The sequence below is a fragment of the Nycticebus coucang genome, chromosome 14, assembly GCF_027406575.1.
Source record: "Nycticebus coucang isolate mNycCou1 chromosome 14, mNycCou1.pri, whole genome shotgun sequence".
Lineage (NCBI taxonomy): Eukaryota > Metazoa > Chordata > Mammalia > Primates > Lorisidae > Nycticebus > Nycticebus coucang.
In genome coordinates this window covers 4,419,140-4,443,119 of record NC_069793.1, presented here as the reverse complement: position 1 = coordinate 4,443,119, position 23,980 = coordinate 4,419,140, and the positions used below count along the sequence as shown (strand labels likewise).

General features: G+C 45.6%; 1 protein-coding gene across 2 annotated transcripts in view; it reads left to right on the top strand.

The window, feature by feature from the left end:
* CHKA (choline kinase alpha) overlaps positions 1-23,980 on the top strand; it is a 77,929-nt gene that overhangs the window by 41,561 nt on the left and 12,388 nt on the right. The window contains exons 3-8 of one of the 2 annotated variants that reach the window (XM_053560741.1): positions 1,291-1,320; positions 2,334-2,387; positions 14,743-14,856; positions 18,138-18,271; positions 18,688-18,792; positions 21,526-21,584. In XM_053560741.1, the coding sequence (XP_053416716.1) occupies positions 1,291-1,320; positions 2,334-2,387; positions 14,743-14,856; positions 18,138-18,271; positions 18,688-18,792; positions 21,526-21,584 (496 nt within the window). The remainder of the gene's footprint in view (positions 1-1,290; positions 1,321-2,333; positions 2,388-14,742; positions 14,857-18,137; positions 18,272-18,687; positions 18,793-21,525; positions 21,585-23,980) is intronic. The other variant, XM_053560742.1, reaches the window with a different exon arrangement.

Genomic DNA, 23,980 nt, shown 5'->3' with positions numbered 1-23,980 from the left:
AAACAGAACAGAGGGTTGGCTGCACAGAAGTCCCTCTTCCCTCCATGATGGTGCTCTCATGATACACAGCATGCATTCATTTGGAGGTGGGGTGGGGTGGACCCCTGTGGGGAAATTGTCATTAGGGTTAATTTCCACTTTTGATGCTAATATGTTAAAAAGGAATGACCTTGGGGACTAAGCCAATTTGTAACTTTGGGTGAAGTGACCTGCTTTTGGGAGCATCATTAGACAAGGGAAAGGGACGCCTGTTGGCTAAATAACCCATTAACTGTATCTTCCTAATAAGATACAGTTAGAGTAATAACAGCATAGAAGTAACCACAGTCATTTAGAATTCTGTGCAGGTCAAATCCCGTTATAACACCCCAGAATGCTATCTGAATTCCTCGTTTGTCTTATTCAGTCTTTTACTACACAGTATTAATAGCTATCAGATTTTTTCCTTAACTTTACTTGGGGATGTAAAGCACAAGGACTTTTTAAGGGGTATTTCGGTCCCAATATTCTAATTAACCCTGCAGCCAGCTTTCCCATTACTGCGACCATGGACATGAAGTTGCCGTGACTTGCGGGCTCCATTGTGCTGGGCTGCTCTCTCTGGGCTCACTTGCCTCGTGCTGCCCCGTGCAGATGTCTTCATTTACTATAGTAAGCTCTGGGGGAAGATTGATCACAAGTAAAAGGTGGGCTTCCTGTTTGTTAGGAGCTGACAGACCACTGCAGAGGTGACCAAGTACAAGTCTGAGATAAGTGATGCTGTCATGAGAGTATTTAAAGAGGAAGTGAAATTTTCCTGATGCCCAAGTGCTCTTCCCTGGGGTTCGTGTCACACGTCTGATCAGCAACAGGCATCTGAAGGTGCTATAGTATTTTGATTTTTATAACTTTTATTGTAACGGGATTTAACCTGTAACATCTTTTCATCAGAGAAATGTAGATTACACAAATGCAAATACCGTATCCCCATTTTACTTTCTGTGCTTTGTACCAAATGTACTTAACAGTATGTTAAGATATTATTTAGTATGTATCAGTGTAAGCATTAAGAGCCTTTTGCAGATAGTGTTGTGAACATGGATATTATTTTGCTTATTTTTATTATGTCCAGTAGACGGAACACCCAGTACTGTTCATACAAAACATGCATTGAGACGTCTGAACTGCTGTTTCAGTATGTGGTGGGCGAGTGGTTGCTTCAGATCGCTGATTTAATGGTGCTAGAGTAGCTGGTGTTGCTTAACATGGCATTTTTTTTTTTCCTGTCCACACTTTTCACCCTTGGTACAGGTATTTTTGATAAAGCTGTGGAATGGAAAGGTATGTTTTTCATGGGATGTTCAAGAATCTGTTACCTTAAATTTTTTTAAGAGGTTTCCTTTATGGAATTCCTTTTGTGTCTGGAATAAGCAGACTTAAATTAATTATTATAAATAATAAATTTATTTTTAGAGGCAGTGTTTCAATATAAAGTTTTGACATGACACAAGTTTCTGACTTAACTTCTCCCCATTCCCTTATTAAAGATACTATGAAGGTTTTTAAAGCACTTGGGTGGAGGGGGGGTTGCTTTTAAAGTACATCTGTGCCATGAAGAGAGAATGTGGCCTAACAGTTGCTATGGTACTTAATGACCCAAGACGATGTTATTGCTAGAATCCTTGGTACCAATACTTTGCAATTTCATTGAGGAAAGTGATGTAAAAGTATTTCTTAATATATATAATAATTTTAGGGACTTTATTAAATTCACACAGTCCTGTTTTTGGTAGAGGAACAGTTCAGATTGAGCTGGTGACTGGCCGAACTAGAAGGATTAGTCTGAGAAGGGCAAGCTGGCCTGGTGTGTCTGTGCACATTCTGTGCTGGGTTTCCCACCCACACAGGCCTTTCCTCCCTGCCAAGTGCCATGCCGATCATAGCTGTCCATAGCTGTGCTTCCACTCCCTGTTTCAGCAGCAGGTTGACTTGAAAGAGCCATGTAGCTAAATTGATGCGAGACTCAGCCTCACTGCTTGTCTGTAGAAGGCCTGATTGGAAGAGTACACTCTCTCAACTTTCCTCTGACAATGAAATTGTGAAAGATACCTGGGGATGCCTGTGAGACACGCAGCCCTTGGGTCTCAGTGGCACATCCCTTTTCTTGTAAAGCAATGAAGCGCTAGTGCTGGAGGCTGCTGGTGCATTTAGAGTGCCGCCGAGCACATCGCTGGGCGAGAAACCTCCTTAAAGACCTGTGCTTTGTAAAGCCTGACTGTTTTGGTGGTTGCAGAGTTAGTGCCTGCTCAGTGTGCCCTATCTCACCGGAAGTGTTTGCTTTTTCTCATTCATAGAGGTCCTGTAATAAAGAGGGATCCGAACAAGCTCAGAAAGAAAATGAATTTCAAGTAAGTAACTCAGTCCATTCTCTATCTGTGTGAGATGTACATTGGTGTTAGCAAACTTCACTACTCTGTGGCTTGGTAGTGCCTCTCATCTGTCGGTGGAAAATTCTGGTCTTTCTTAGAGGTGTAGGGTATTTGTTCTATCAGGAGCTGCCTATTAAGACCAAGTGAGCACTGGGTAGTCCTCACTCCTGAGAGTATAGATGGTGGAAGTGTGGTGTCTTTATGGCAATCTGAACAGTGTTTGGGTGCTGAGAAATGCAGGTCTGGGTAACATTTGTGTGTGACATTCTGACATGGAGGCCCCTGGTGGTGGCTGCAGCATTTCTCTCGGCCCCTTTCAGCTGTTCCTACACTTCTCATCAGGACGTAGGTCAGTAGGCTGCCCAGTTGTTGGAGTGGCCACTCTCTTCCCCTGGGCAGGCCACAGTGTTTTTTCCTACGCACAAGACCTATACTGGAAAGGCTTCTTCCTAGACTGAGGGACTATGAGCTAAAATGACCCTGCTCTCGGAAACACCCACATAGATGGCTTAAGGCTGAGAGCACTGCTGCTGAGGCTCAGAAGCAGGGCGTTGGGGTGGGAGGAAGCACCCTTTGGGCATCCCTCCCAATACGTGCAGGCTCTCACAGACGGGCTGTGCGCACATGCACAGCGTACGCGCGTCAACACAGTGGTTTCATCAATTATATTCTGTTTGTTAAAATAATCAAGAAACAGACATCAGAAAGGATGAGATAAAAAAGGAATATAAGTGTTAGTATTTTTCTCACATTTCAGCAGCTAGTTTTGCATGTGTCAAGCTCTGGGGACTCTGGTCTATAACTTGTGCTTTCTGGGGTAAGAGTGATTGAGAAGTCATTGGGGAAAGTGACCGACATTCTGTTTTCAATTGTTCTGAGCCCTTTGTATACAGACCTTGAACATCCTGGTGTAGCCTCCATGCTGCTAACTCCAAAATCATTTTCAATTCTCTCTTTTTTTTCTTTTCTTATGAGACAGAGTCTCATTGTGTCAACCCTTGGTAGAGTGCTGTGGTGTCACAGCTCATAGCAACCTCAAACTCTTGGGCTTAAGCAATTCTCTTGCCTCAGCCTCCTGAGTAGGTGAGACTATAGGTGCCCGCCACAACGCCCGGCTATTTTTTGTTGTTGTTGTTGTAGTTGTCATTATTGTTTATTAGGCCCCGGCCCGGTTTGAACCCGCCAGCCCCAGTGTATGTGGCCGGTGCCCTAACCACTGAGCTTTGGGCACCAAGCCTTCAGTTCTCATTTTGTTTAGACTTCTCAGCAGCATTGAACATGACCTCCACCCCTTTTGAAATGCTTCCTTCCCTGAGGCAGCCTCTCTCCCTTTCTTCTACCCCTTAGCTTTCCTTGCAGAAACACCCCGGGTACCCGGTGTTAAGAGCCCCCCAGTGTGGTCCTGTGCCCTCTTCTGTTGTCCTCTCTCCCTAGACCAGCTGATACATGGGCCAAAGGGTCACAGCTTCTTTCCTACAGCCCAGACTCCTGCTTGGAACTAACACCATTGGCTAGCAATCTCTCCTTGGCTCTTAACATCCCCTGACGATGGCCGTATCCTACACTGAACACATGATCTCTTCCCCCCTTCCCACAGCAAAATCCAAGTCCAATCCTTTCTGTCATTCCCTCTCTCGGCCACTCAGCCATGTAGGCCAGGAAGCAGGAGTCTTCTGGGAGACCCTGCTCTCTCTGACCCCTGAGTCCAAACCCTGTATTCACATGAGTGTTTCCTTTGAGCTGTACCTTGGACCTCCCTACCTCCCTTGTCCAAGCTGCCACCACACACTGTCTGCTCTCTCACTTATATTGTTCCCTTTGTCATCAGTCACCTTTTGAATTGCTGATCTGATCATGTCAGCCTTTTGCTTACATCCGTCTGTGCTGTACTCTCTGCCTCAGGGCTGAGTTACATGGGCTCTGTCCTGCCAGGCCCTCATAGTCTTACCACTGCTGACCTTTCTCGGGTCCTCTCACAGTGTACTGCCCTTCCTTCCCTGCTGTCCAGCCATGTTGTCCTACCCTTGTGGCTTTGTCCCTGCCGCAGGGCCTCTGCAGGTGCTGTTCCTTCTGGTTTTGCATGCCTTCTCAGAGCCTCTTCCAGGCTCTCCAGATGAGGTCAGCACCTCCGTGGCCTGTTCTCAGGGCACTGTGGAGTTCTTTGTGCTTGGTCTGGGTTTTTCAGTATCATGCTGTTGTCTGTCTGCATTGGTGAGGTGCTGAACTCGGGGCAGGCCCTTGTGGGCCATGCTGCCTCGCTGCAGCGACAGCAGCTGGTGTGCAGCAGGCTGCAGGGAGGACCTGAAGGCTGCTTGCAGCTGCGGCTAGTTGGCCATCTCAGGCACATTCTGCTGGTACATGTGCTCGTGTCTGTTCCTCGCATCAGTCCCAGGTGCCTTACCTCAGGTGACCTCCTCTTCCTCCTCAGGGCCTACCACGAGAGAGCAGGTAATCTGATCTCACACGTTAATAATTCCTTTTGGTCAGAAGGTAGGCAGTTGGTTGTCAGAGTGGAAGGATTGCTTTTGTCTTCTTATTTTGAGCTCCTTTGAACAGCCACTTCCTCCATTGACTTTTCCAAAGCCTCACTGTCTCGGAGGAACCCCCCCCACCACACCACCTTCAAGAGGAAGACTTTTTCCCATTATCTCCCAAGTGCCTCAGGGCCCCTGATGGGATTGCTGTCATCTCGCTCTTCCCTTGTTCCTGCTTCCAGCCATTTCCCTGTGTTGAATACCCCAATTCCTTGGAGACTTGCACCATGTACTCCACCCCTACTCCCTCCTGACCCTGTGGTCCGTTAGTGAAGATTATAGTACATGGCTTGGTCTGTGAGTGTCCTGGTTCCTACCATTGTTCTCTGGCCTTAACCTCCTCATTCCCTACGATCTTTTCCTTCCTTTCCTCCTGTGTCATCCACTTGTGGATATTTCCCAGACCTTGTCACTAGAAATTGTACCAGTACTGAAATGTACTGGTTTTCCCAGACCTTGTCACTAGAAATTGTACCAGTACTGAAATGCCAGTTTCAACAGTCCGTACCTGATGACCTCACAGCCCACTTTGATACTCGGAACCACCATTGAGACCTCTGGTCCAGATGACACCACCTTGCTGCTCTGCACAAGCCCTCCTGTCTGCCCTGCTCAACTGAAGACCCACATTCTGCCATTACGGGTCCTTCTTCCGTATCGTCAGCTCCCTTTCTGCACTCGCTTTCTGTTGTACTCATCTCCTCATCCTCCCCCGCCCCCTCCTGTTGCCCAGTGTCTTCCTTTCATGGTGTGGTGCTGAGCCTCAGGGGGAACCCCAAGCTGGAAGCCTGTCGGGTTCTGCAACAAGTTGCCTTCCTGATGTGAAAGTCTGCGTCAGGCGTCCTTTTCCCTCGGTCCTCGCCAGTCCTGTGCAGCCAGAGCCGGCTATATCACCTCTGTCTTTGGACACTTCTTCCCTCATCCCTCCTTTCACTGAGCCTCTGCTGCATCTGCGCCTGTCTTTGCCATCCCTCCACACTCCAACTCCTCTCTTCCCTCCACACTCCAACTCCTCTCTTCCCTCCACACTCCAACTCCTCTCTTCCCTCCACACTCCAACTCCTCTCTTCCCTCCACACTCCAACTCCTCTCTTCCCTCCACACTCCAACTCCTCTCTTCCCTCCACACTCCAACTCCTCTCTTCCCTCCACACTCCAACTCCTCTCTTCCCTCCACACTCCAACTCCTCTCTTCCCTCCACACTCCAACTCCTCTCTTCCCTCCACACTCCAACTCCTCTCTTCCCTCCACACTCCAACTCCTCTCTTCCCTCCACACTCCAACTCCTCTCTTCCCTCCACACTCCAACTCCTCTCTTCCCTCCACACTCCAACTCCTCTCTTCCCTCCACACTCCAACTCCTCTCTTCCCTCCACACTCCAACTCCTGTCTCGCTTCTTGTCTTGTCCCCTCCCTCTCTTCTCTCTAACTGGCTACGCCTCCCACCCCCAGGTAGGCTCTGTCTCCCCTCTGTTCACCTGACTGGTGCCCTCCTTGGCTATCCCATTCTTTTGCTCCCTTTCCTGGCAAAATTTCTTGAGATGGTATCTATTGTCTCTGCCTTCTTATTTCCCAATTCCTTTTTTAGAGAAAGTTTTGGAAGTATAGGAATGTACAAAGAACAATGCAATAAACTCCGTTGGTCCCACTATACAGAATTGGTAACTTATTTTGTCATATTGCTTTATTTCAATGCTTTTAATATCAATTTACTTTGTATCTTTTTATTTCAAACTAATTTTGTACTTACAGGGGAAAAAACTGCAAAAATAGTACAGAGCATCCCTTACCCAGCTTCCCTAACGTTATGTAACCTATCCTATGTAACCACAGTACCGTGACCCAAAACAGGACATTACCATAGGTCCAATAATAACGGCTAAGCTAGACACCTTATTTGAAATTCACAAAAGTTTTTCCATTAATATTTTCTTTTGTTTATCCCAAGATTTAGCAGGATCCCAACTTTACACTTGGCTCTTTCTTCTTAGTCCTTTTCAACTTGTAACAGTTCTTCTCTTTTTGGTATTATAATCTTGACACTTGTCACACTCAGTAGATCCATTATCTCAGAGGATGTCTCCTCAGTATCAGTTTGTCTAATGTCTTCTCATGATCAGAATGATGTTTGCATTTGGTTAGAACACTGTGAAAATGCTATTGTGTCTTCTCAAGAGGCTCGTATTACGAGTACAGTGGTGTCATCATAGCTCACTACAACTTCATTCCTGGGTACAGACAAGCCTCCTGCCTCAGCCTCCTAAGTAGCTGGGAACGCAGGCACATGTGACCAGGCCCAGCTGATTTTTCTATTTCTAGTAGAGATGCGGTGTCATTTGCTCAGGTCTATCTCAAATCCTGACCTCAGTCAATCTCCTGGCCCGGTGCTGGGATTACAGGTGTGAGCCGACTCTTTACCTGCTCTACTCTTAACACCTGCTCTGTTACTCCCCAACGCCTGTGGCGGCTGAGGAGCCAGCCACATACACCTGAGCTGGTGGGTTTGAATCCAGCCTGGGCCTGCCAACCAACAATGACGGCTGCAACAAAAAATAGCCAGGCATTGTGGCAGGCGCCTGTAGTCCCAGCTACTTGGGAGGCGGAGGCAGGAGAATCGCTTGAGCCCAGGAGTTGGAGGTTGCTATGAGCTGTGACGCCATGGCACTCTACCCAGGGCGACAGCTTGAGGCTCTATTTCAAAAAAACAAAACACAACTGTTCTTGTTTTCCTCACCAATGATTTCCATGTTGCCAAATTCAGTACCCACTTTCTTTTCCTGTTTGACCCTTAGCAGCGTCTGACACAGAATGCCCCTCTCTTCCAGGTATCAGGTGTTTTACACTCACCTTGCTGCCCATATTTAAATCAGTTTTTCTTTCTCTTTTTTTTTGAGAACAGAGTCTCACAATGTTGCCCTTGGTAGACTGCCATGGCATCACAGCTCACAGCAACCTCAAATTTTTGGGCTCAAGGGATTCTCTTGCCTCGGCCTCCCAAGTAGCTGGGACTATGGGTGCCTGCCATAACACCCAGCTGTTTTTCTTATTGTAGTTGTCATTGTTAATAGCAGGCCCAGGCCGGGTTCATACCTGCCAACCTTGGTGTATGAGCTACCCATTGAGCTACAGGTGCTGCCTTTCATCAGTTTTTGTAATGGTTGCTGGCCAAACTCCAATGGGTTGTGAAATGTTAGCATTTTTGATGCTTTTTAATTTTTTATTAACCGTTTTTGAGACAGGATCTTACTCTGTTGCCTGGGCTAGAGTGTAAGTGGTGTCATCATAGTTCACAGCGACTCGAACTCCTAGGCTCAAGTTGTCCTCTTGCCTCAGCCTTCTGAGTAGCTGGGACTACAGGTGCATGCTACTGTGACCAGCTAATTTTTCTATTTTTAGTAGAAACAGGGTCTCAAAATCCTGCCTTGAAGCGATCTTCCCACTCAGCCTCCCAGAATGCTAGGATTACAGGTGTGAGCCACTGTGCCTGATTTGTTGTCTTTTAAATTACATAGAGAAGTAAACATTAGAAAATGTTGCCTAGTTGTGAGAGTAATTATAATGTTTTTCTCAGGTGTGTGAGAGTACATACTGCTGTGCGTTATGTCTGTGTGTTAGATTGCTGTGTGAAATGCTCTTTTTACTGTGGTGACAGTTAGTAAGTCATTCCTCTACATGTTGGGTATTCTGAGGCCCTGTGCTCCTTCCTCTTCTTTTTGTCTCTGGGAGATCTCACCCAGTTCTTGAGCTTTAGACATCACCAGCATGGGAGGACTTCTGAATGTATTCGGCCCAGACGGTCCTGTCAGCTCACCTGGTATCTCACTGATTCCTCGGGTGGTTTTGTTCTCTTCCTTTCCCTTGACTGCCGTGTTACAGCAAGACAGGGCCCTTCTAGTTCCTTGAATGCACCATCTCATTCCTCTGCCAGGGCCTGGTGTTCCCAGGAGGCCGCGTATGGCTCCTCCCCAGTCCCTAGGTCTCAGGTCTCAGAAACACCTACTCTACCGTCTCAGTTACGGTCTGTGTCCTTCAGGGCTGTGGCCCAGTCTGCTTCTTTTTCGGGTGTCAGCTGCGTGTGGCAGGGACTGTATGAGTCTCATTCTTGTTTCCCTTGCATTTAACACAGTGCAAGGTACATAGTTGACATCCATGTTTTCTGGATTAATGTGTGAAAATTTTTGTCTTTGAGGCCGAAATAGTTTCAAGTTGAGGTATAGGTATCTGGTTTTTTTTTTTTTTTTTTTTTTTTTTTGAGATAAGAGTCTCACTATGTTCCCCTTGATAGAGTGCCGTGGTATTGTGGCTCAAAGCAACTTCTAACCCGTGGGCTTAAGCAATTCTTTTGCCTTAGGTTCCCAAGTAGCTGGTACTACAGGTGCCTGCCACAACACCTGGCGATTTTTTTGTTGCAGTTGTCATTGTTGTTCAGCTGGCCTGGGCCAGGTTTGAACCCGCCAGCTTAAGTGTATGTGGCTGGAGCCATAACCACTGTGCTATGGGGACCGAGTCGAAGTGTAAATCTTTAGTTTTGAAAAAGTGGGACCAGTTTCCCCTCAGCCATCACCTGCTATGGCCTATGGCTGAACCAGGGCATGGTAAGGGGTGGACTGAGCCACATCTGTCCAGCCCACTCATTACCATGCTGACTTTCTTTAAGTAACGAGTGGGAAGGCGTTTGGAGACTGAGTGATTACAGAAAGGCTGCCTGCTCGTCCTGCGCTCATTCCAAGACACCTGGCATCCTTCTTCCAGCCCGAGTGTTTCATGTTTTCTTCTCATGTACTCCCCTCCAGTCACCTCCCCCTTTTCCTACTCTGAATAAATATTGAATTGCAGTGTTACATAAGAACAAAGATTCTTTTTGTTTACAATGTTGAAAACAATGCTGAAGAGAGTTGGAAAGTTCTTTAGGTTCTTCCCATTGGGAAGGTTGACTCAGCCCGGGGCAGTGCATTCAGTCCAAGTACCAGTCATGTGCCAGATGTAAATAGAGTCACCTCCAAGAATCTTTTTTCTGAGAGGACATAGCAGGACACAATGTACAAAATGCTAAACTTCCTGAAGGAACAGCATAGTGTTTAAATCTATTCGTAAAAATTGAAGTTCATGACCTGCCTGGGTGACGTAGTGAGACTCATCTCTATAAAAATTAAAAGAGAAATCTGAGTGTGGTGGCACACACCTGTAATCCTAACTACTCAGGAGACTGGGGCGGGAGGATCACTTCAGCCCCAAGGTTTGAGGTTGCAGTGAGCTATGATCACGCCACTGCACTCAGGACGGGCAACAGAGCTCCATCTCAGAAGGAAGAGGAAGAAAATTTTGAGATTTTAAACTTTAAGGGATAGTTAGAATTGAAGAACTGTATGTCTTCTTTTATTTTATTTTATTTTTTTACTTTTAGAGAGGGGTTCCCACTCTTGTCATCTACGCTGGAGTACACCAGTCATGGCTCACTGCAGCCTCAAATTCCTGTGCTCAAGTGATCCTCCTGTCTCAGTCTCCAGAGTAGCTGGGACTACAAGTACATGCGATTACATTCAGCTAATTTTTAGGAGTTTTTTTTGTTGTTGTTGTTTGTTTGTTTTTTTGAGACAGTCTTACTTTGTCGCCTTCAGTAAAGTGCTATGGCGTCACAGCTCACAGGAACCTCTAATTCTTGGGCTCAAGCGATTCTTTTGCCTCAGCCTCCTGAGTAGTTGGACTACAGGTGCCCGCCACAACGTCCGGCTACTTTTAGAGGTGGGGTCTCACTCTTGCTCAGGCTGATCTCGAACCTGTGAGCTCAGGAAATCCACCTGTCTTAGCCTACTAGAGTGCTGGGATTACAGGTGTGAGCCACTGCACCTATCCCTTAGCTAATTTAAAAAAAAATTTTTTTTTGGAGATGGGGTTTTGCTATGTTGCCTTACCTGGTCTCAAACTCCTGGTATTAAGTGACCCTCTTCCTTGGCCTCCAGAGTGCTAGGATTATAGGTGTTAGCCACCATGCCTGGCATATATGTTTTGGGGTTTTATTTTTTCTTTCTTGAGGCAGAGTCTCATTTTGTTGCCTTTGGTAGTGCCGTGGCATCATAGCTCAGAGCAACCTCAAATTCTTGGCCTCAAGTGATCCTCTTGCTTCAGCCTTCTGAGTAGCAGGGACTACTGGTGCCCTTCAGAACACCTGGCTATCTTTTAGAGATGGGGTCTCACTCTTGCTCAGGTTGGTCTTGAACTCGTGAACTCAGGCAATCCACCTGCCTCGGCCTCCCAGCGTGCTGGGATAACAGATGTGAGCCATTTCACCTGGCCTTGGGATATGTGTTTTATACAGTGCCAACTCTGGTGCTCTTCAGCTTAGTCCTTCCACAGTGTTAAAGTTGGAAAGTTGAAAAACAATTTTAATTCTGACAAAATTCTGGTATACCCAGACAAAAGAAATCCTCATCTTTGAGGAGTGAGCGGGAGTTTTGTGGGGATTCCACAGATGGCAAAGGGCTGTGAAGAGGCTCAAATGGCAGATTGCTGGCCTAGGAGCCGAGACCAGCACCCTGTTCTCTTGCAGTGCCCACTTCCACCTGCTTTTGCCTTGTACACAGCAAGGAGGCACCACAGTCTCCAGAGCCTGGGGCACGCTGCCCCCTGGGTAGCAGTGCAACATATATCCAAGTGGCGATTTGGAGGATGCTTTGCAGACCTTTGGGTACACTCTCCTGGAGAGTTTCTCTGACACTGTGGTTTGAGGTAAAATGAGGCTAGCACTGACTGTACATCCAGGATGGGTTTGCTGTAAGGATTAAATAAGTGCTTGGAAACCTTTTCCCAATTAGAGATAGTAGGTATTTGTTTTCAATCTCTAAGGTTTAGAAATAAAACTTTCCTGATATCTTGCTCTAAAATCCATTAGCTACCAGCCTGGGCAACATAGTGAGATGCCGTCTCTAAAAAAAAAAAAAAGCTGGGCATGATAGCATGATCCTGTAGTTGAGCCCAGGAGTTTGAGGCTACAGTGAGCTATGATTGGGTCACTGTACTCTAGCCTGGGTGACAGAGGAAGACCCTGTCTCTAAATAAATAAAGAAAGTAAAAATCTCACTCGGCTCCTATAGCCTCAGCAGCTAGGGGGCCAGCCACATACACCTGAGCTGGCGGGTTCGAATCCAGCCGGGGCCCACCAAACAACAATGACGGCTGCAACCAAAAGATAGCTAGGCATTGTGGCGGGCGCCCATAGTCCTAGCTACTTGGGAGGCAGAGGCAAGAGAATCACTTAAGCCTAAGAGTTGGAGGTTGCTGTGAGCTGTGATGCCATAGAGCTCTACACGGGGCGACAGCTTGAGACTTTGTCTCAAAAATAAATAAATCAATAAAAATCCATTAACTTGATTGATTAGTGCTGTATCTGTATTGTCATTTACATGAAACCTCAAGTTAGTAAATATTGAACCTCACAACATGGTGGTTAGACCGTAATTGTGGGGATTATACAAAATGGTGGTTAGGTGATAATTATGGAGGATTATCGACAAATCCATTTGCCCTCACAAAGTGTGCAAGTGACCGACTGGCCTTTCCTTTAAATGTGGTTTGATGTCCTTTGAAGTGGCTTTTCTTTGCTCTTGACTCTCGCATGTCATTCCCTCCTGGGCTGGTTGTGCTCCTGGTTTCTCCGTTGGTGTCTTGTTGGGTGAGTGTGTTTTAAGCGCGTTTCTGTGGGATCATGTTCCCCACAGCACCTTTCCTCACAGGGGTGAGTTATGCTCCTCCAGAGGCTTTCACACAACTGCCGGCTCAACTTAGATGCTCCGAGGAAGGACCTGGGACTCTCCATTGTGAAAGCTTTGTGAGAGGGTCAGGGGCGCCTCCAGGCTGGGAGCGACTCCTCTCCTCTCTGTTACCCCACACTCTGGACACACTCTGTTTAAGGGGAAAAGACTAAGGAATGAGTTTGAATTGAGACCACAGGATAGGTTCTGAAGGCAAAATGATTCTTGATCTCACATTAGTTATTAGCACTCAAGACAGAACATGTGAGCATCATAGAGATTTTGGCAGAAAGACTACACAGGAGAAGTTTTGATGTATGAGCTGAAGAGGGAAACCTGGAATGCTCCCTGCTAGGGCACTCTTGGGACCAAAAATCCATAGGTCCAGGACTTAAAGCAGTAATTCTCAAGTTTATTGGATCCATAGACCAAGCTAGTAAGCAGAGGCTAAGGTCCTTTGGGTGCATCCCTTTCATTAGGCATTCATAACCAGATCAGCCCTCTCAGGAAGGATGGTGTCAAAGTCTTATGGCCACGCCTGGAATCCTATCACTAAGGAGGCCGAGGCGGGTGCATTGCCTGAGCTCAGGGACCAGCCTGAGCAAGAGTGAGACCTCATCTCTAAAAACAGCCGGGCGTTGTGGCGGGCGCCTGTAGTGCCAGCTCCTCCAGAGGCTGAGGCAAGAGAATGGCTTGAGCTCAAGCGTTTGAGGTTGCTGTGAGCTGTGACACCAAGGCACTTTACCAAGGATGATAAAGTGAGTCTCTCTCTCAAAAAAAAAGTCTCATGTGTAGGTTGTGAAATAAATAGAAGCAGGAGAAGCACTGCTAGGCATTGTTCATGCCCATTGTCCCAGTGACCCAAATTAAACTTGATTTTTATTTTATTATTTTAATGTAATTTAATTTTTTTTTTTTTTTTTTTTTTGTAGAGACAGAGTCTCACTTTACTGCCCTTGGTAGAGTGCTGTGGCGTCACACGGCTCACAGCAACCTCCAACTCTTGGGCTTACGCGATTCTCCTGCCTCAGCCTCCCGAGCAGCTGGGACCACAGGCGCCCGCCACAACGCCCGGCTATTTTTTGTTGCAGTTTGGCCGGGGCTGGGTTTGAACCCGCCACCCTCGGTATATGGGGCTAGCCCCCACTCACTGAGCCACAAGAGCCGCCCTTAATTTTATTTTTTGAGACAAGGGTGCCTATTGTCACAGCTAACAGTAACCTCAAACTCTTGGGCTTAAGTGATCCTCTTGCCTCAGCCTCCCAAGTAGCTGGGACTACAGGCACCCACCACAACACCTGGCTGTTTTTAGAGACAGAGTCTTGCTCTGGCTCAGGCTGGTCTGAAACTCCTCCGAGCTCAGGCAGTCCACCCACATCAGCCTCCCAGAATGCTGATGTGATCCACTGTGCCTGACCTTAAACTTGATTTTTAAATCTCATCAATATAGCATAATACTTGGCAACCATGAGTCCTAAAAATCACAAGACCTGTGATGGTGGAAATTCTCTTTCTTCATATGTAAATGCTGATAATGGGTTCAGGTGGGATTGCTTACCACTTGGGAGGCCGAGGTGGGTGGATTGCCTGAGCTCACAGGTTCCAGACTAGCCTGAACAAGAGGAAGACCCTGGCTCGGTATCCATAGCTCAGTGGGTAGGGTGCTGGCCAGGTACACCGGGGCTGGCTTGTTTGAACCCAGCCTGGGCCTGCTACACAACAATGACAACTACAACAAAAATGTAGCCAGGTGTTGTAGGTGCCTGCAGTCCCAGCTACTTGGGAGGCTGAGTCAAGAGAATTGCTTGAGCCAAAGAGTTAGAGGTTGCTGTGAGCTATAACACTATGGCACTCTACTGAGTGTGATAAAGTGAGACTCTGTCTCAAAATAAATAAATAAATAAATAAAATGCCAGTAATTATAATAACGATGGTATCCTCATCAAAGAATAGTGGTGACAGTGAGATGAAATATTTCTGTGAAAGCTCTTTTGGTGCCTGGTATACAGCAGATACTCAGTAAACCTGTGGTTTGTTCCCATCTGTTTTAGGGGGCTGAGGCCATGGTGCTGGAGAGCGTTATGTTTGCCATTCTCGCAGAGAGGTCACTTGGGCCAAAACTCTATGGCATCTTTCCCCAAGGCCGACTGGAGCAATTCATCCCGGTAAGACTTGTTCATAAATGTGCAGGTGACAGGGACCACTGACAGAAGACAGCTTCTTTGTCTCATTGCCGCAAGAACCTGAAATGCTATCAGATATTAAATGTGATCTGGATTGTTAGACTGTATCAAAAATCAAGAAAATCAAAATTTCTTTTAAGTCTATATTGGAACCTCTTTTTTTCCTGTAAAGATATATTCACCCCAATTTAAAATATATACGAGATTTACTATTCCATTGTCCCCTAAGACTGTTTACCCTAAACGTCCCCTTTTCACCGCATTACTCTGACCACACCTGCTACTTCTCTAGCCGTAGCTCTGTGGAGCCCTTGCTGTTCTTTTTCTTCATCTCACATCCATGGTTGGTTTTTGCTTTCCTGCTGTTTAGAATCTCCCAATCTTCCCTGCCCCCATGTGCTGGTCAAATTCCTGAGAGTTTGCAAGCAGCCGGGATTGTGTTCCCTTTCTTGTCCTGAAGCATTTTTAATACTGCCATAACATTTAGCAGGGTGCTCTGTCTTAGGGGTATGTGTGTGTGCACATCTAAAACACAGCCCTGCCCCACACCCCCCACACCCTCTGTTCTTCATGACACTTCACACTACAGGAGTTGTGGTCAGCCATGAGTGGGAAAGGGGGACCATGGGCCCTTGGAACTGTCGTGTTGGATTGGCAGTGCTGCTCCTTACTGCCTTGTATCCCCTCCTAGCAAGGTTGGAGATCTGATAAAAGGTTTCCCATCATAATTGAGTATAAGCTCCTTGACCAGTGGGCTCACGGGTGGCTATCTTTTCCTGCCCTGCTGCATGGGACGTCTCGAACCTTGACTGTGCAGGTGGGGCCCAGCGTAAGGATGCCTGGCTGAGGGGTGCTCTGCTGCATCCAGCTGGGGGCTGGAGGAAGGAGTGCCTTTGTCTAATCCCACAGCCCAGGAATAGGAGGCCTCCCTGTGCTCTGTCTCCCTAGAAGAGGTAGCGTCTTTGAGTTGACACAGGTGCTGTGCATCAGTGTTGGCTGCCGACTTTGAGAGTATGTTCAGGTGCGGGGATGATGCCCTTCACTGGGCCAGCCATACTTTTCTCAGCTTCTGGCTATGCGTTTAATTTTCCCAGTAAAGGTAGTAACATTGATCAGACATGAGAATCAAATGAGATAATAAAGTATTTGAAAGAATTTTGCCAATACAGAACACTTCATGTGGTTTTAAGTGCCAATATGGATGAATCTTAAAATCGTAATATTGAGTGACAAAACACAATTGCAAGAGACTATGAATAGTATCATACCATTCTTATAAAGCCTGATAAAAGCAAATTTAAAAATTGTGTACACATATGTGCATGAGTGGTAAAACTTTTCTTTTTTGAAAAGGTAAGAGAATTGTTAACACAATTCAGAATGACGTTAATATCTCAGGGACAAAAAGGGGCAGTGATCAGGACACAGGTGGTACTATCTGTGGAAGTGATTTTGTTCTAGTTCTTAAGTTCTATCTATGTTCTTTTGTGTATATTGTTTATGATATAGTGAAGATTTTTTTAATTCTATGTAATACTACATTTGAACCATATGACATTGCTAATATTCAACTGTTTCTGAGCCACAAAAATGGCAAATTCATTTGATTCAGCCTAATACTATATGTTATTTCTAGGTTTACTTTTTCTTTTCTTTTTTTTTTTTTTTTTTTAAAGAGACGAGTCTCCCTCTGTTGCCTGGGCTAGAGTGCAGTGTCGTGATCATAGCTCACTGCAGCCTCGAACTCCTGGGCTCAAGTGATCTCCTGCCTCAGCCTCTCAAGTACCTGGGACTACAGGCGTGCACCACCACACCCGGCTAATTAAAAAAAAATTTTTTTTAGAGACAGGGTCTCCATATGTTGCCCAGGTTGGTCTCAAACTCTTGACCTCAAGTAAACCTCCCACGTCAGCATCTCAAGTAACTGGGATTACAGGCATAAGCTAGGTTTATACTTGACCACTGCATGGGATGAGCTAAATTCCATTATTTCTATAGCCATCTTTCCAAGGGCATGTGAGAGTCATCACCCCTAAGAGTGATAGGTAGTTTCTGTTACTCTTCTTCTGTGCTGGGGAAAGAACTTAGAATACTGAGGTTTGTTGGTCTTTGAGCATGTTAGCTTTAAATTTTCCAAGTTACCAAACAAATCATTGGCATTTTTGAAAACGGAGTGAGCTGTCGTAATCCCAGTGTGTCCTGTCACTGGAAGCTGACTCCTTGTCCTTATTGCAGCACGATAACTTGTTGAGAATGTTGGAGAGGATACCAGAGTTGAGTAGAAGATGGAGGTGCTCTTAGCTCCGATTCTAAGGCATCTGCTGTCTCTCAAGACTCACCCTGGGCCTCACATGCCCCTTCTAGCTCTGGTAGCAGCTGTGGGAGAGACTTAATTTTATGGAAATGGGAACATGAGACACAGAGGTATGGTGTAACTTGCCCATGGTCAAGTAGCTATGAAATGAATATTAAAGCCAGAATTTGGACTGGGGTTTCTCTAACTTGGGAGCATCCTTTCTTAATCCCTATGCTGTACTGCTTTGCATTTTCAGAGAAATGCAAACTCTTCAGGTTTCTATAGAGAGCAGTTCACATGAAGAAGCTGAGAGGTCTTGGGCAAGCAGAAGCTGCTGTGGGTGTCCTGTGAAAGAGGCTGTGTCCGGGGGTGGTGGGGGTAGGCCCCAGTGGCCAAGGAGGAGTTTTGCCTTTCAACACCTGTTCTGTGCCAGGACGGGTGCTGACACTGCCATTAAGAGCAGCTGGGCATGGTTCCTCCTGAACTTGTGGCACTGATTGGAGCCTGTTGTGAGCACCACGTCTTACCTGCAGCAGGTCAGAGTAGAATGTCCCAGCTGATGGAGGAGCTAGGAGCTGGGTCCTATGGTCTAGTGCTGACGCCACAGATTGCCAGTGTTAGCTATGAGCCAACAGACTTACTCCGAGTGGGTTTTGAGGGCAGAATCAGAGATTGTAGGAAAATACATTAAAAGTTCAATACAATCTAAGAAGGAACTAAGAAGAACTTAGAAGGAACTTTCTCACAAAAAGGGTTCAAAGTGAAATAGACTTTTGGAGGTGGCCTACTTCTCACCTTAGAAGCTCCATAGTAATTGCTGGGTCACTGTCTATGGGAACACAGAATTCAGTTTTGTGTATTGGATGAGATAAATTCCCTATGAAAACTAGTTTCTAGTTCTTGTGTGACTCATGCTTTTTAGTTTACCTGAGTAAGTGTCAGTTTTTAATTCCTTTTTTCATTTCAGAGCCGCCGATTAGATTCTGAAGAATTAAGTTTGCCAGATATTTCTGCAGAAATAGCTGAAAAAATGGCCACATTTCATGGCATGAAAATGCCATTCAATAAGGAACCAAAATGGCTTTTTGGCACAATGGAAAAGTAAGTGGTCAAATCTCTTGATCCTAGCTTGGTTTTATGTCAGTGACTTCCAGAAGTAGCAGAAGTATTTGTTTGCCTCAGTGGTCAAAAGTCTTCCTGGTGCCTGACATGTAGGCCGTTGGTGGTGTTTGTCTCATGCATAAGTCTTTTTTGCATGTAAAAGTCAATTCCTGAGCCGAGGAAGATTTGTTTACAAAAATGCTACCTTACTGTTGATAGGCAGAAAATCAGCTTCCTAGAATGCTGTGAGTCCTCCAGCTGTTGTCCCCAGTTATGGCAGCCAGAGGGGTTCCTGCTGTTACTACGATTGTGCTGGTATTGAACTCAAATGTTTAACCTAACCAAAGCCCCAAGAACAAGCCCTGGTGAGTTTAGCAGTGATTCTATGTTTTTATTCTCTCTTTTATTTTTAATAGATATCTAAATCAAGTGCTGAGAATTAAATTTACTGAGGAATCCAAAATTAAACAGCTCCACAAATTCCTCAGTTACAATCTGCCTTTGGAACTGGAAAATCTGAGGTGAGTATTTGCTTCTGTTTCTTGACTTTGTACATCTGTCCAGAAATTTATATACGCATAGTCACTAAAACTTTCATCAGTAAACACTGATTAAGCTTGCCTTATGCCTGGGATGTTACATTGGTTTTGCAGAATGAATTTGAACACATGATTTTTTTTCATCTGTTTTCTGTGAGTACTTTCACTGCCACTGGTCAGCATGTGAAGGTTTGCTGAAGGAAGGCAGATGGCAGAGGAGTGGTTTGCTGACTAGAGCAATAGCAGGTCCAGAGCAGGTTTTAGGGGTTGGGATAGGAACAGCCTGAGGAGTGTAAGGGGGTGACAGAAACAGAGGAAGAATTGGTTCTAATCTCTGAGGTGAGGCCACCATGGTGTCCTCAGGGTGACACTAGGTGTAGGCTCTGGCATACTTACCCTGACAAGTACTTACTTATACCTTTAATTACTAAGATATAAGTGTCTCCTGTACCAGGTATTATGATTGGTGCCAAAGAGTCACAATTGCTGTTGAGGATAGTGACTTAAGACATTTTTCGTCCGGGTGTGGTGGCTCACGCCTGTAATCCCAGCTACTGGGGAGGCAACAGGAAAGAGAATCGCCAGAGGAAAAACATTAAAAAAAATAAAAGAAGAAAGTGAATAACAACAACCAAAAAAGTACTTCAAATGAAGAAGAATGAACAAGCAAGCTGAAATTAAAAATAAAAAAAAAAAAAAATTTAAAAAGACATTTTTCAAGGAGCTTCTTTTTTTTTTTTTTTTTTTTTCCCACTTTAAAAAAATGCTTTATTGGGCAGCGCCTGTGGCTCAGTGAGTAGAGTGCCAGCCCCATATACCGAGGGTGGCAGGTTCATACCCGGCCCCGGCCAAACTGCAATAACAACAACAAAAAAATAAAATAGGCTCGGTGCCTGTGGCTCAGGCAGCTAAGGTGCCAGCCATATACACCTGACCTGCCCGGGCCCACCAAACAATGAGGGCTGCAACCAAAAAACAGCTGGGCTTTGTGGCGAGCACCTATACTCCCAGCTACTTGGGAGGCAGAGGCAGGAGACTCGCTTGAGCCCAGGAGTTGGAGGTTGCTTTGAGCTGTGATGCCACGACACTCTACCCAGGGTGACAGCTTGAGGCTCTGTCTCAAAAAAAAAAAAAAAAAAAAAAATTTTAATTAAATAAAAACACTTTATTTTAAATCATTACGGGTACAGAATAGTTGTATTTCTTTTTAGGATACATGTGTTTCTGCTTTTGTTTTTATATTTTCTTTTTGAGGTACGTCTTGCTCTGGTGCCCATGCTAGAGTGCAGTGGCATCATCACAGCTCACAGGAGCCTCAAACTCTTGGGCTCAAGTGATCCTCCTGCCTCAGCTTCCTGAGTAGCTCGATTACAGGCATGGGCCATGACAACCAGCTAATTTTTCTATCGTTAGTAGAGACAAGGTCTTGCTCTTTCTTTCCCAGATTAATATGAGGGTACAAATGATTAGGTTTCAACGTTTGCATTTGTTAGGTAAGGTCCCTGTTATAGTTGTTCCCCTCACCCAGGAGGTGTGCCATAGGCCCTTACATTTTGTGTCTTAGGTGAGAACACATCAATCTCCCTCCCTCTCCTCCTCCAGGGTCTCACTCTTGCTCTGGCTGGTCTCAAACTCCTGAGCTCAAGCAATCCACCTGTCTTAGCCTCCTACAGTGCTGGGATACCAGGTGTGAGCTACTGTGCTGGCCACCTGTAATGTTTGGTACGGGCCTACAGTGTGAACTAATCGTATCAGGAGAATTGGGGTATTCATCCCTTAGACATTTCTTTGTGTTAGGAACATTCTAATTCCACTGTTATTTTAAAGTCTATCCTAACTTACAGTTGATGATAATCACTGTTGTGCCCTCAAATATTGTTCATTCAAACTGTCTATACTTTTGTACCCCATAACCATCCCCCGCTTTATCTCCTACTCCCTGCTATCCTTCCAGCCCCTGGTCACCATCATTCTACTCTCTGTTGCCATAAAGCTAATCGTTTTTTGTTATTGTTGTTGAGACAGAGTCTCACTATGTCGCCCTTGGTAGAGGTGCCATGGCATCACAGCTCACAATAATCTCCAAACTCTTGGGCTTAAGCTATTTTCTTGCCTCAGCCTCCTCAGGTAGCTGGGACTACAGGCGCCTGGTTATTTTTGTTGTTGTTGTTGCAGTTGTCATTGTTCTTTTTAGCTGGCCCTGGCTGGGTTGGAACCCACCAGCCTTGGTATATGTGGCTGACACTGTAACCACTGTGCTACAGACGTGGAGCCAAGCTAATTGTTTTTAATATTTAAGGAGCTATTGTATCAAGAGGACAGAAAACTAGTAAACAAATAAAATAAAGTCAAATTGTGGTAAATGTTATGACGGAGGCATAAAGCACAGGAGCCTGGCGTAGAGGGATCTACTTTGGGTCACTGGTCAGAGAAGAGACTGCACAAGCCAGGGCCAACAGAGCGAGGACCTGCCAAGGAGGGACACCCTAGGCCAGGGAGGGGCTGTAAAGACCCTGCAGGGGGAAGGCGCCTGTGGGGTTGCTGCGGGCATCTGCAGTAGAACTCCCTAATGACATGGTTTTCAGAGCCTGTGACAGGCACCACACAGGGACCACATGTTGCTTTGGAGGGCTAGTGCTGCACTGCCCACTGAGGGCTCAGACTGCTTGCGTCTTACTAAAGCTTGAGAGTAATAGAGAAACCTTCTTTTCTCAGATCATTGCTTGAATCTACTCCGTCTCCAGTTGTATTTTGTCATAACGACTGTCAAGAAGGTAAGAATTGGCATGTTACGCTAAAGACGGCATTCATGTGTATGTTGTACATGATAAATGCAGATGTCCAAGAAGAGAGTGTCAGATACATTGAATTATGATTCAGCCAGTGGAATGTTGTATAACTGTTAAAAAGAAAGAGATAGAATTTTATACATGTCAATAGAAAAATCTCTGATCAACACTAATGTACACATATGGAAATGACTCCTTCTAAAAATCAAGTAGGTGGTAGCAGCGCCCCTGGCTCAGGGGGTAGGGCGCTAGCCACATGCACTGAGGCTGGCAGGTTTGAACCCAGCCCGGGCTAGCTAAAACAACAATGACTTGCAACAACAACAACAACAAAAATAGCTGGACATTGTGATGGGCGCCTGTAGTCCCAGCTACCTGGGAGGCTGAGGCAAGAGAATCACTTGAGCCCAAGAATTTGAGGTTGCTGTGAGCTGTGACGTCACAGCACTCTACTAAGGGTGACAGCTTGAGACTCTTTTAAAAAAAAAAAAAAATCCAGTAGGGGAAAGGAGAGGATAGGTAAATTCACAACTAACAGGTACAGTGCACACTATCCAGGGGATGGACACACTTGTAACTTTGACCTAAGCAGTATAAAAGCAGTGTATATAACCAAAATGTTTGTACCCCTGTAGTATTCTAAATTAAAAAAGAGAAAAATCTCTAGATAAATTAGTACTAAAAAGAAGCAAGTTTTAGAAAAACATACAAAGTATCATTTCATTTTGTTAAAAAAAGAAAAAGTATTTAAATAGAAAAGATCTGAGCCAGATCACACCTCTAGTCCCAGCTACTCGGGAAGCTGAGGCAGGGGACCTGCTTATGCCCAGGAGTCGGAAGCTGTAGTGAGTTATGATGGTGCCACTGTACTCCAGCCTGGGTAACAGGGTAAGACCCTGTCACTGTAGGAAAAAAAAATTCTGAAAAGGAATAAAAGAACAAGACACTCCCATACACCCCTTTAGTCAGTCCTGGCCTTTCCTTCCATGTACCACATAGCACAGTGTGTTTATAAAAACCACCTCCTCTCAATGTCAGTGCACTCTGTTAATGATTTCAGATGTCTTTGCTTTAAAAAATAATGACACTGCCATGTATCCTTCATTATCACAAAACCCCACTCAGTGTCATTTCAGACCTAATAGAGGTTTTCCTCTATCACCTCTTCTGATGCTGGCAGCACTGCCTTGCTATCCCTGTCCCCCCAGGGAGCTGAGGTCTAGCCTCGGGCCCTTCTTTGCTGGGTTCAATAGGTTTGTTTTTTAGTTTAGTTTTTTTTTTTTTTTTTTTTTTTAGCAGAGTTTCACTTTGTTGCCCTTGGTAGAGTGCTCTGGCGTCATAGCTCACGGCAACCTCCAACTCTTGGGTTTAAGCGATTCCCTTGCCTCAGCCTCCTGAGTACCTGAGACTATAGGCGCCTGCCACAATGCCCAGCTGTTTTTTAGAGATGGGGGTCTTCTTTCTCAGGCTGGTCGCCAACTCGTGAGTTCAGGCAGTCCACCCACCTCGGCTTCCCAGTGTGCTGTGATTACAGGTGCAAGTTTTGTTTGTTTATTGTTTGGAGACAGAGTCTCAATCTATTGGCCAAGATAGAGTGCATTGGCCTCACAGCAACCTCAAATCCTGGGTTTAAGTGATCCTTCTGCCTCAGCTCTTGTGTAGCTGCAACTATAGACACATGCCACCACACTGGGCCAAGTTTTCTGTTTTGGGTAGAGACAGGATCTTTTTTTTTTTTTTTTTTTTTTTGTTGTTGTTGTTTGTAGAGACAGAGTCTCACTGTACCGCCCTCTGGTAGAGTGCCGTGGCGTCACACAGCTCACAGCAACCTCCAACTCTTGGGCCTACGCGATTCTCTTGCCTCAGCCTCCCGAGCAGCTGGGACCACAGGCGCCCGCCACAACGCCCGGCTATTTTTTGTTGCAGTTTGGCCAGGGCTGGGTTTGAACCCACCACCCTCGGCATATGGGGCCGGCGCCCCACTCACTGAGCCACAGGCGCCGCCCAAGAGACAGGATCTTTTTATTTATTTATTTTTTTTTAAATTACATACACATAGATCATGAATACATTTATGCATATGTGGGATACAATGCGTTGATTTTTTTATACAATCTGACATGCCTACATCAAACCAATCAACATAGCTTTTACCTCATTTACTTGATTATTGTGTTGAGACATTTCTGTTCTACACTTGACAGATTTGACTTGTACCCTTGCAATATGCTCCTAGAGACGGGATCTTGATTTGCTCAGGCTGGTATTCAAACTCCTGAGCTCAGGCAGTTGTCCTGCCTCACCCTCCCAGAGTGCTAGGATTACAGTCATGAGCCACCATACTTGGCCATCATGGGTTTGTTTTTAATTTCAATAACAGT